General features: G+C 39.0%; 1 protein-coding gene across 7 annotated transcripts in view; it reads left to right on the top strand.

Annotated features, from left to right (window-relative positions):
* The window catches only part of LOC124258113 (tyrosine-protein kinase SRK2-like), a 126,706-nt gene extending 114,249 nt beyond the window's left edge, over positions 1–12,457 (top strand). For 6 of the 7 annotated variants that reach the window (XM_046692182.1, XM_046692181.1, XM_046692178.1 and 3 more), the window contains exons 6-9: positions 6,260–6,519; positions 7,962–8,127; positions 10,283–10,414; positions 11,078–12,457. In XM_046692182.1, coding sequence (XP_046548138.1) covers positions 6,260–6,519; positions 7,962–8,127; positions 10,283–10,414; positions 11,078–11,250 — 731 coding nt within the window. In that variant the 3' untranslated portion in view covers positions 11,251–12,457. The remainder of the gene's footprint in view (positions 1–6,259; positions 6,520–7,961; positions 8,128–10,282; positions 10,415–11,077) is intronic. The other variant, XM_046692179.1, reaches the window with a different exon arrangement.
* The last annotated feature ends 691 nt before the right edge of the window (positions 12,458–13,148 follow it).

Genomic DNA, 13,148 nt, shown 5'->3' with positions numbered 1-13,148 from the left:
CGCATTTAATATCACCCTAGCTGTACTGCGCCATGTTTCATGTGATTCACGTTGCAGTTGCGATACTAATTTATCCAATTCTACCTTTAATAAATAATTACTTTGCGTTTGAGGCGCAGCAGATAGAGTCGCGTATGCAGAGTCTAGCATGACTGATACACCTGAACCCCTCGCCAGGCTACTGCTGTTGGTCGACCCCCTCCCGTCTGGGTTTCGCTAGAATGGTGGAGAGCGTGGGGCGTAGTCCGCGCCTCAAGAAGCGTCCTGCTTCCCCAGACATCCCCTTCGTCGCACTGAGGGGTATTCAGCGAAGTCTACTAGAACTTTCTCAGCCCGAGATTGTTCTCATCGTGAGATTTGGGCCTGTATGATGATCAGCCGATCATCATTCCTGATGTACATCAAAGAATGACTGATGTCGGCAACAGTGATGTCAGCGCAGATCAACATTCGATGATCTTCCTGAGGGTCCCGTCGCTACCAACACTCAGCGCAGACTTGGCACCCCCCAGGGCAGCGTCGACCTCTGAGGGGAATTCAGCGAAGTCTACTAGGACTTTCTCAACCCGAGATTGTTCCAGCCGCTGAACTTGGCCTCTCACGATGATCAGCCGATCATCATCCTCGACGTATGAGACAAGTAGCGACCGGTGACAGCTACAATGACATCAGCAGAGATCGTCATGCAGCCTGATGTCTCTACACTGATGTCAGGCGACTTACCTGAGGGCCCCACCACTAACAAGCAGAGATGGCACCGACTGCCGTCGCAGACCATCCCAGGCGAGCTACTACGGCAAATCATGGTCGTGATGGAGGTCACTACAGACTGGAGAAGCAGCCAGCCCAGAGTACGAGCCTTCGGCGAAGGCTCCAACGAACAACACTCTAGAGGCACCTCCAGTCAGCGTAGCAGCCAAGGCGATGCAGCCGCGAAGGAAGTCGCATGAGACCACCTTGACGAAGGACCCAGATGTACAGCCTTCGCGAAGGCCTTCGCGAAGGCGGGATAGATCATCACATTCCTCGGCTTCATCCTTAGATGCAGACTCAGCCACCAGACCTCACGGAAGCCTTGCGAAGCTCAAATCGCCGTTCCCCAGCACCGAGCGCGGAGGAAGCTTCAGCGGCGTGGCTGGCGTTCGTGAAGGCGTTAGCGAAGGCATTGCGAAGCGAAGGCACTCGGGAAGGACACCCGAATATAGATCGTCATTTAACAGAGTCAAGGGACTACTCAAAGAAGAGCGAAGCTGTCAATAGTCTCCGATCTCCTGCGTACATCACCACATCGATGCGCCTCACAGGTTACCACACAAGTCTGCACACAAGTCTACATCACCTTCCTAGAGTGGCAGTGCGGCGCAGACATACCTGATGAAGAGGAAGCGGCGCAGATGCTATCACCCTACCTCCGATTGCTGCGGTAGCACAGAATCTAGACATAGCATCCCATAAAGCCACAAAAGTTCAGACACCATAATTGCGAACTTTCCGCCTAGAAGTTTTCCACGCACAACATGGACCCTTCTTCAAGGCTTAAGACATCGATGAAAACTACAAGTTGATCATCGATATCAACAATAAGAACTACAATCGTAAATTGGTTCAGTTGAATCCATGGCGAGGCGTATGTTCGTTGGCCTAAATAGATCTAGAACGATCATTGAGACACTTATCACCAGATTTCGTAACCACGACTTCTGAAAATGATAAGATGATCCACTCGGCCCTACTTATGCAGAACCAGCAAGTCCCAGGCGCCTCGGCGAAGACTAGAGCCTCACCAGCTACAAGGGACGTCGTGAGGAGGAAGCGCTCGCCGACCCACATCCTGTTAAACACAGAGGCCATTCGCGAAGCAAGCTCTTATATATATATATATATATATATATATATATATATATATATATATATTCTAATCGGACTTTGATTCTCGATACCTTCGCCGAAGGTCGCGAAGGCTAAGTGGCTCAAGTCTACTTCACCAGTAGATCTAGAAGGGATACTTCGAGCCGTGAAGTCTCCGGCGTTCACCGAGGAAGTCTCCTCCAAGGTCTCCATATACTAGCCACTCGTCATATATAGCTACTCCTCAGTCCGTTCAAGACATCGCATAAGTTGTCTATCAACTGTATGCCAGATGCAAATCTATAAGCCCTCTGCGAAGACAATTGCACAGGCTATTTACAACACAGAAGCGTCGCTGTATTAATTTGTCAAGCGGCGTTTCATAGATCTTCACAGAAATCAACTATTCGTATAAATTGCTAGTATATGCAATCCCGGACGACGATCACGATTATCTACATGCGTGACCATTACGCATATCTGCAGACAATTCAATATCGAAATTGAACAGCAGCCTTGTTACAGCGAGTATAACTCATAATCGTCAACATTTCTGAGAAGAAATATGTACAACAAATTCAGCTTTAATTCTACAATTATGACGATACATTCATGTATACAGTCTACAAGCTGACAACTTACAAGTTATTGTACCTTTATATATAAAGAAGTCGGAATTATATTCAAAACTGAAGTACTTTCACGACAGCCAGGAAAATAACCTACCCAGCATTAATATTACAGAGCAAGGTATTTTCTCGCGAAGCTTTCAGCGTTTACCATTAATCCTCGAAACGCGTGGTCACTTTCGGGTAACCCGGAAGTTACGATGAAGACCGATGATTGTTCTAATATCAGCAGCGGCACTATATTATACAAAGTTCCTTTTCCTGCTACACACGGTGACATCACAGCTTGGTACTCTACAGAATCAAAATGCCTTATTCTGATTGGACCCCGATGAACAACGCCCTACACAGAGGTCGAGCATAGTTCACAGTTCAAGACATAGGTTGCAAGTGACAACTTTATATCAATGAACGAGCAAGCCTCCTTACAGCCCAGTTAACCTGAACCTTCATGATTAGGCTGCTTTCTTCAGGTTAGAGACCTCCCCTGTCAAGTTTAGACAAGGGCACAGCAGTCAGGCGATTTTACATAAAGTTCATCGAGGACACAAACTCCCGGTTGTGCACATACATCGTCAAGGACATCATAGCGATTTACCTAGGCGGCGTGATACAAGTGGATCGAAATCCACAGCGTTTCAGACTACACCTGAATTTCATCATCAAGCTACTAACACAACTAGATGGTTAGTAAACCTACTAAGTTTCTGTTTGGAGAATAAAGCGGAAGTTTCACGTTACCAACTTGGGGATATGAATATAGTGCTACAACACCTCACAAGTGAGGTTTATGAACATGCCTGGATGACATACTTGGACTCCATGATAACGATGATGCTATCACGCTGGCCAGCAAGAGCACTGTAAATTTATCTCCACCAAACCAAACAGGAAGAAAAAATACAACAGATTTTTTCCTCTATCATCAACTTACGCAGAGTGTAGTCTCACGTACTATATCTCGTTTGGATCAGAACTGTCATACTACGTGCATACAAGACAGATGGACCTAATCCGACCCTCCATGAGCTTTAATACTCTTGATATTAGAGCCCTAACTTCTACAATTTCATCTACACAAATGTTATTTGAAATAATGGAGGGTTTATTACTGTAGATCCGATATGGTGGTTGCCAACCATTATCTGAGAGATATCACCACCGAGGACATCTCAGGTATCCACCAATTCGATCCCATGGTCCTTGCACAACAGTTGACAGTTCCTCGGAGAAGATAAGTCAATCTTACAGATTTTTACTTATCTTATAACAGTACTAAATAGCTTCATGCTATATATAATTTGCTTAAGCTCGTTTTTATCATCACAGTGGTTACATGATAAATGCATTAGCTAACAAACTCTACAGAGTTTTTGGCTATTATATCGTAGCTTAAGTCAAGTATATTTTAAGCATAGTACTATACTCATATTGTAAAATACATTAGCTAACAAACTCTCACGGAGTTTTGCTATTATATAGGTAGCTTAAGCTCATTCATATCTTAAGCTCAGTACTATGTTTATATCATATAACTATATTAGCTAACAAACTCTAAAGAGCTTTTGCTATTTGGCTTAAGTTTCATCATATCTTAAGCAATATGGTTACATTATAACATGTATTAGCTAACAAACTCTATGGAGTTTTTGCTATTATATATGTAACTTAAGCTTATTCATATCTTAAAGCAGTACTATGTTTATAGCATATAGGTATATTAGCTATCAAAACTCTAAAAGAGTTTTGCTATTATATATTGGGCTTAAGTTTTCATCATATTTTAAGCTTTATGGTTACATTATATCATGTATTAGCTAACAAACTCTACGGAGTTTTGCTATACATATGTAGCTTAAGGTTTCTTCATATCTTAAGCTCAATACTATGTTGATACCATATAAGTATATTAGCTATTAAAACTCTAAAAGGTTTTGCTATATATATATTTAGCTTAAGGTTTACTTCATATCTTAAGCTCAATACTAGGTCTAAATCAACATAATAAAATGTATTAGCTATCAAACTCTCACTGAGTTTTACTATTATATATATATAGCTTAAGTTTAATCATATCTTAAGCTCAGTACTATGTTTATAACATAAAAGTATATTAGTTAATAAACTCTAAGGAGGTTTTTTGCTATATACATTTAGCTTAAGTCTAATCATATCTTAAGCTTAGTACTATGGTTACATTATAAATCTATTAGCTAATAAGCTCTACAGAGTTTTTGGCTATTGTATATGTAACTTAAGTTAATTATATCTTAAAGCACAGTACTATACTCATATTGTAAAATATATTAGCTAACAAACTTTACTAAGTTTGGCTATTATATATGTAGCTTAAGTTAATTATATCTTAAGCACAGTACTATACTCATATTGTAAAAATATATTAGCTAACAAACTTTACTAAGTTTGGCTATTATATATGTAGCTTAAGTTAATTATATCTTAAGCACAGTACTATACTCATATTGTAAAATATATTAGCTAACAAACTATACTAAGTTTGGCTATTATATATGTAGCTTAAGTTAATTATATCTTAAGCACAGTATTATACTCATATTGTAAAAATATATTAGCTAACAAACTCTACTAAGTTTGGCTATATATATATGTAGCTTAAGATAATTATATCTTAAGCACAATACTATACTCATATTGTAAAATGTATTAGCTAACAAACTCTACAAAGTTTGCTGTTATATATATAGCTAAGCTTATTCATATCTTAAGCTCAGCACTGTCTATATCATATAAATATTTTAACTAACAAACCCTAAAGAGGTTTGTTATTATATAATTAGCTTAAAATTAATCATATTTTAAGCTTAGTGCTATGTTTATATCTTAAAGTATTTTAGCTAACAAACTCTAAGGAGTTTATACTAGCATATTAACAAGCTTAAGTCTATTAGTCTTAAGCATTGTATTAATATTATATATACTTATCATAATAAGTACATTGTAATAACCTCTATATGGCAGCTGATAAGCTGGCAGCAGGAATTCATCAGTTCAATGCCTTTATGAAGTTCTCATAGGGTTATTACAATCATCACAGTTCAAATCACTAATTATTAAAATCCAAAGTATTATATATTCCCACCTCCGGCTCTGTTGGATTCTACAAGCAAAAGAGCATGAGTCAGGATAAGGAAAATATGTAATTTTTTGAGTAAAATTGATATTTTATACTTATCCTGACTCATGAGTCAACCCTCCCATCCTCCCCAAATAACACTTTGGATTTCCCTGTAAATTCAAATGTTGGGCTCAGTATATGAGGAGAGAGTGAGGCACATGGGTAGAGGTGGCGCCCTCGTTCCCGAGCTTGTGGAAGGGAGGTAACTCGTGGTGTACTAATTAGTGATTTTACATTGAAGGGAACTTCAATTAGGGAGATACAAGTGTTCCACTATGTTCATAAGGAAGGAGACAAGCAAAAGAGCATGAGTCAGGATAAGTATAAAATATCAATTTTACTCAAAAATTACATTTTAATTTGGCAACAAATGAAACAAGGAAATATCCGAAGATTTCCGAGTGTTACGACGTTTTCCGAATGCATGTCAAAGTACCGGTTTTCGATCAGCGTATCGCAATACGTATCGTTTTCATGCCTGGACCGGTAAATACCGGTAAACCAGTTATATTGCGCAGCCCTATGAAATAACATTGTCTGTACATATAAATAGCAAAAATAAAATCCCCTTTTTTCTCCTGGACAATATGATACGATATCACCATTTTGACATTTTGTATTTCAGGAAAGTGGAATTCATCAAAGGAAGTTGCTGTGAAGATGCAGAAACAGGACTGTGTAAGCACTGCTGCGTTCCTGGATGAAGCACAAGTATTAAAAACTCTACAGCACCCGAACATTATCAACATTCTGGGAGTGTGCTGTGAAAATGAACCAATTTACCTTCTCACGGAATACATGCTTAATGGACGCTTGTCGTTGTATTTGCGGGAAGGAAAAGGGAAGGATCTTGCACTCAGTCAGTTATTGTGGATCGGAGCACAGGTATTGATCAATATGTTTACAATGTTTTCTATATCAAAGGCTTGTAGTTACACTTATGAATCTGTGAATGGGACTGTGGATGAATTGATTGTAAGAGAATGTCTCAGCCATGATTAAATTGTGCTCTCGACCTTATCTCACTCACAGATTAATTAATTGTCTTCCATCTCTCTGTATGTGATGGGAAAGGAAATTAAATTCCAAGGTTTACTGTGTGTATCTATGTATCAAGTTAAACTTACAGAAGCAGCCTTGATCAGCCTTGAGACCCTCTGTTTGATCTTAATAATCCTTGAATTGTTTTCCCTACAGTGCATTTTGCAAGGAGTATTAATGTTGGGTCAGAGCTCCAGATAAGATTTAGCTCATGTGGGTACTGTACCCACTGTATTTTATTGGAGTGGGTATTATGAATGTTGAGTGGGTATTTCATTTTCCGTTACCCACTGCTTTCAAACATGTACGTATTTTAGTCATTTTACTCAGTATTATGTCATTGAGTAAGTTTACTAAGCAGGTATGTTGTGCCTTATGTCATACCTAATCAAAACCAACTTAAATGTAATGGAAATGATTTCATAAAAAAGCACTCATCCTAAATGGACAGTACAGCACTTGTCCTATACTAACAGTACAACTTGATAGCAATCGATGTCTTTTTCATTACGCAAGCGATTTTTATAAATATATTCCGTACGCATTTGTTTTAAACTTTTTGCATATCTAACATTTTAAGTGCGTAATTGGTACTCAACAATTATTTTTCAATGCGTAATTGGAAATTTCATATGCGTATTTTACCCGGATACGCAGCTTATCTGGGCCTCTGCTGAGTATTAAATTAAGACCAGATATTGAATATTTCCTCACCAAATTTGGCACGTGGATAGTTTTAGTGGTGATCTGGTGCTTTGTTATACAGCATGTTTTATGTTTGGGATTATACTTTCTCAGTAGAGTACAGCATCTAGTATTTTGGGGGTTGAGACCCGTCTGGGATTCGAACCCACATTCTCATTGTAAGCCACCAAAACGCCAGTAGTCAAAACCGGCAATCTAACCCACTCAGCCACCATGTCAATGGTAGCCTGACAACTGGTAGTCTAGATCACATAATTTGTGTAAACCTCTCACAAGTATAAATTGGCTCGTCCTTTTGAGAAATATTTTTTCACATCTTTTTTAGTTTCCACAGCGACCACTTTGACTTGACTGAAAATGGCAGTGGTTCTAGTTTTTAGAGCAGTTCTCAAAAACCACATAAGGTTCTGGAACCCAACTTGCAAATAAATAGGTCTGGTGATGAATTTAAACTTTTTCATAGTTTGCAATTATTTTTCAAGTTTCATCATCATGTTTCATATATATACTTATAAAATGTTACCATTTTGGGGATATTGATGACTTTGTCACCTGTTTTCATAACATTCTCAACATTTCAGATTGCAGATGCGATGGCCTACATGGAGAAGGAAAAGTTTGTACATAGGAACTTGGGAGCCCGAAATATTCTGGTTGGGGAACACAACAAGGTGAAGATAGCTGGCTTTGGAATGACCAAAGCTATGGATGATCCTGACTTTAACTTCAGGAGAGGTAGGAATCAAGGTATTACTGGAAGAGGGAAGAAGGGAAACGTAGACTAGTCACCTACGTAGACTAGTCAACTGTGTAGATCTCGTCATGTAGACTAGTCACCTGTGTAGATCTCGTCACGTAGACTAGTCATCTGTGTAGATCTCATCACGTAGACTAGTCACTGTGTAGACTAGTCACCTGTCACCTGTGTAGATCTCGCCACGTAGACTAGTCATCTGTGTAGATCAATACGACTAGACTAGTCACCTGTGTAGATCTCGTCACGTAGACTAGTCACCTGTGTAGATCTCGTCACGTAGACTAGTCACCTGTGTAGATCTCGTCACGTAGACTAGTCACCTGTGTAGATCTCGTCACATAGACTAGTCACCTGTGTAGATCTCGTAACAAAGACTAGTCACCTGTGTAGATCTCGTCACGTAGACTAGTCAACTGTGTAGATCTAGTCACGTAGACTAGTCAACTGTGTAGATCTCGTCACATAGACTAGTCAACTGTGTAGATCTCATCACGTAGACTAGTCACCTGTGTAGATCTCGTCACGTAGACTAGTCACCTGTGTAGATCTCGTCACGTAGACTCTTCCTGTGTCGTGTCCTAGTAGTTCTAGAATACTGGTAATGGAAAGATGGATGAATAAGTTTGGAGTTGTCCTGGTTTGAACTCTTCTTTCGTTGTATTGTGTCTTTCATATTTTGAATATTGAAAAAAAGTATTTGTAATTTGTAGCTTTTCTGGTTGTAACTCCTCCTTTCATTGTATGGTGTCTTCCGTTCCTGGAATATTGAAAAATGCACGTTATAGTTTGGAGCTGTTCTAGTTTAAAAAATTGTCTTTCATTTCAGGTATAGTTAAAAAAAGCATAAGATTGGAGATGTCCTGGTTTAAACACTTTCTTTAGTTGTACGGTGTGTTTCATTTCTGGAATATTGAAAAATGGCATGTATTAGTTTTGAGCTTTTGCTTGTATAAATTCTTTCTTTCGTTGAATGAAAAAAAGTACATATTACTTTGGAGCCTGATATAAACTGTTTCTTTCCTTGTGTGGTGCCTTCCATATTGGTACAAGCAATTACCTTTAAAAACAGAAAACTAACCAGGTTTGCTGTCTTTGTGTGGTGAACTTTCAAACTCGGTTATGAAACACGGAATAGGTAGCTTTTTAGATCTTTAGAAGATTTTTCCTTTCTTTGTGAAATGGCACTTGATGTTCTGGGGAGATTCCTTTGACAAATGGCAGGTTAAAATTACCTAAATAAACAGTTTTGTTTGAAAGATCAGTGTTCTATGATTTTTCTTGGCATGGGTCTGATTTTGCTGTCTTTTCTACTCTATTTGCATGGAATATTCAACATGAATATAACAAATGGAAAGTTTATACTTTGTTTCAGTGTATTATGACAATGAACAAAGGGATTATCTTATCTGAAGTAGTATACAAGTCATTTGTTTAAATATGGAGTTGAATATAATTGTAAGGGGTACACTTATGTTATGTAAGATTCATGGCACTGACAGATTCTCATATTTGTGGAGGGGGGGGGTGGGGTAGCGTAGTGGCTAACACGGCTCATCACGCTGAAGACCCGGGTCAATTCCCCACATGGGTACAATGTGTGAAGCCCATTTCAGGTGTCCCCCGCCGTGATATTGCTGGAATATTGCTAAAAGTGGCGTAAATCCAAACTCACTCACTCACTCAGATTTGTGTTAAAGAAATAACTTATGACGACATTATTCCAGGCTCTGATATCACCCTTCCATTGACGCCTGTGATTGTATAGTGAGTGAGTGAGTGAGTGAGTACAGGAGATAACATGTTAAGTGGAACAACTGCATAAAGAATAAAAACTGCAGCATATACTTTGCTGGCGTACTTCAATAATCGGTAGGGTAGCCTTGTGGTTAAAGTGTTAGTACCTCCCGGGGAAGGGTTCTATTCCCCATATGGGTACAATTTCAGTTCATTTCTGGTTTGTGATGTTGCTGGAATATTGCTAAAAATGGCATGACACCATACTCGCCCACTCAATAATCGATTCTAGTCACCCACATTTACCAAATATTTGTGCTTAGAATTTGATTTAAGATTGTATGTGAAATGATTTTTGAAAAGTATCAGTCTGGATCAAATGAAATATAAATGTTGTTTGTGTTTGTGCAGGTCTGAAGATGGCAATCAAGTGGATGGCCCCTGAAGTATTATTATATAACAAGTACAGCACAAAGGCAGATGTGTGGTCCTTCGGTGTCGTGCTCATGGAGATTCTCACATATGGCAAGGAACCATATGAAGGTACGTGATTGTTTAACAGTACCAGTTCCAACCGGGTCTGTACTCATCGGGTCAGTACCCACCTGGTCAGTACCCACTTAGTCTGTACCCACCTGGTCCGTACTCACCTGGTCTGTACCCTCCTAGTCTGTACCTACCTGGTCCGTACCCACCTGGTCTGTACCCTCCTAGTCTGACTCACCTTGTCTGTACCCTCCTAGTCTGACTCACCTTGTCTGTACCCTCCTAGTCTGACTCACCTGGTCTGTACCCTCCTAGTCTGACACACCTGGTCTGTACCCACCTCGTCTGTACTCACCTGGTCTGTACACACCTGGTCTGTACTCACCTCGGCCCTGTTTCACAAAGCTCTCGTTAGCCTAAGATCTTGTAACTTTCCTCGTAGCATTCGTACACCTGGTTGTACCTTAAATGTTACAGTATAGGAGGTACGTAAGAGGAGAGGAAAGTTACAAGATCTTAGGCTAACGAGAGCTTTGTGAAACCGGGCCATGGTCTGTACTCGCTAGGACTGTATCCACTGGGTCAGTACAGACCTGGTATTCATGTGCAGTCATCTAGAAACCCTTCAGTCCTATCAATTGGTTTTTGGTCTTAGACCAAGTGAATGTTCATGTAGATCTTGTTGTGTAGGTATATGATGGTATCTCTTTTTGTCTTCAGGACTCCCGAGCAAAGAAGCCTTTGAACATGTGCAGCAAGGCTACAGGATGCCTAAGCCCAATATCTGTCCACATGAAGTGTATGACGTCATCCTGACGTCCTGGAACACTAACTCTCACTCGCGGCCATCCTTTGACTTTCTTAACACTTTCTTACATGACTTTGGCAGTTGATTCTGCTGGCAAGCGTGTAGGGATTATATAGCCAGTAAATTCGTCCTGCGTCGACCGCCAAAGGGCAAGCACATTATGTAGCAGAGACTTGACCGCTGTGCTTGTGTCTGTCACAACACAAAGGAGAAAGAGGATAATCATGGAAGAACGAAGCATTTTAGGAAACGATGTTGACCGAGTTGGTGACTTGACCCAAGAAAGTTGTGATTGAACTATCATCTGTGTTGTGAAATACTTGGCAGCACCAACGTACGTGCTTTAAAACACTGAAGTATCTCAGTGATGTGTTCATAAAACAGTACAGATTATCGTTCTTCAGTTCCTGATGTAGAAGCCTTGTTCAAACTCAGTTATTGCATTTAATGGAAGCGCGGTGGAGTTTGCAACTTCATGGCACAAGGGAGGTAACTCTGCCAAATACGACATGCACAGACTGTCGGTTCCAAGATTGTTTTGCATTTATCTGTATCAAATAATTTCATCAATAGTAATGTGGAAGCAAGTCATATTCATATTGTTCATTGTCATAAAAATGTCATCTTATGTCAAGTGAGAACGTTTGGTGATTATTAAGGGGTTATCACTAAACTTTAATTTTAAAATTTGATTTTGAAAGTCACCTCAAGGTCTTATTTTTTATGTGTGTACTTGAGACATTCACACAAAGATAATTTAGGCCAGACCAATTTTATTTCTGAATTACGGGGTTTTGTCCTCAGAAAACCTAGAGGCAGGAGGAAAAAAAACATTTTAAAAAATCACCAGTCAAAGCTAAAACCCTCATGAGTTTTTAAAGGCATTGTTTTTCAAGTTCACACTCGCTGAGGTGCTTTCGAAACACTGATTTCTAAACAAATATTGTTAGATTATTCAGTTTAAAGTCTCTGAGAACAGTGTGTCCAACAAAGTGCCTTGGATAGTTGAAGTCTCATTCCCGTATATCTAAACATTACTTTTTTATTTTTGAGTGGGGAAAATGTATTTATTTATTTATTTTTATTCTTGGAAAAATACGACCGACGGATCTGTAAAATAAGAAATAAAATTGGTCTAGCCTTAAAAGGATTTCTCAGTGTTGGAATCTCAGCCACACCAGCCTTCAGCAATAGTCATGTGATCACTGCTCAAACTTTTGCATGATTTCCTCGTGTGAATGTAAGACACAAGTTTGTATTATTTAGAGTCAATATTTATCTGCAGAAAACAGTTTCCAGTTTTCATCATCAGATATTTAATATTTGGACACTTAAAATATATTTGAATAAAGCTGTCCAAGTGTTCCTTTGATATGACAACTGGGAAAATAATAAAGGAACGCTTGAATTTTCCAGTATATGATTCAGAAATTATACCAGGGTTTTAAGGTTATGTGCACTTGGCGTTCATGCACAGATTTGTAATGTCATTGGTACCATTTATAAATAAGAAAACTTTTTCCTGACTTCTCAAAAACAAAGTTTCTCTCAATTGTATGTTATTGGTTATTTTTTGTGTTGGTTTGACAATGAAAAACAGTTATAAGAAACTCACTCACTCATGTTGAGAAATTTGCTTTAAGGATTTTGTATTTCGTTTCCTTTTTTTCAGAAGCACAATGTTCTGTCACATTTCTATTTCTAGAAACACAGTTTTTTGTAACATTTCTTGCTACTGTTGTTTTGTATGTAGGTTTGACATTGGAAAGTAGTTACAGAAATTGTGTCATTATGTTGAGAAATATGCTACATGGCTGTTGATGGAAAATACCCACTTGCTCCTTTGAATAGAACTCTTCCACTGAGAAAACCAAACTGTTATGTCTTATTTCAGACTTACTTTGTCTCATGTGATTAATCCCTAAGTCTAGTTTGACATTCATCCCAGAAATAACGTTATTATATTGAAAAATATATAAATGA

The sequence above is a fragment of the Haliotis rubra genome, unplaced genomic scaffold (assembly GCF_003918875.1).
Source record: "Haliotis rubra isolate DU_JTF1 unplaced genomic scaffold, ASM391887v1 Scf683, whole genome shotgun sequence".
Lineage (NCBI taxonomy): Eukaryota > Metazoa > Mollusca > Gastropoda > Lepetellida > Haliotidae > Haliotis > Haliotis rubra.
The sequence above is the reverse complement of the archived record's forward strand: the minus strand, read 5'-3'. Positions and strand labels throughout refer to the sequence as shown.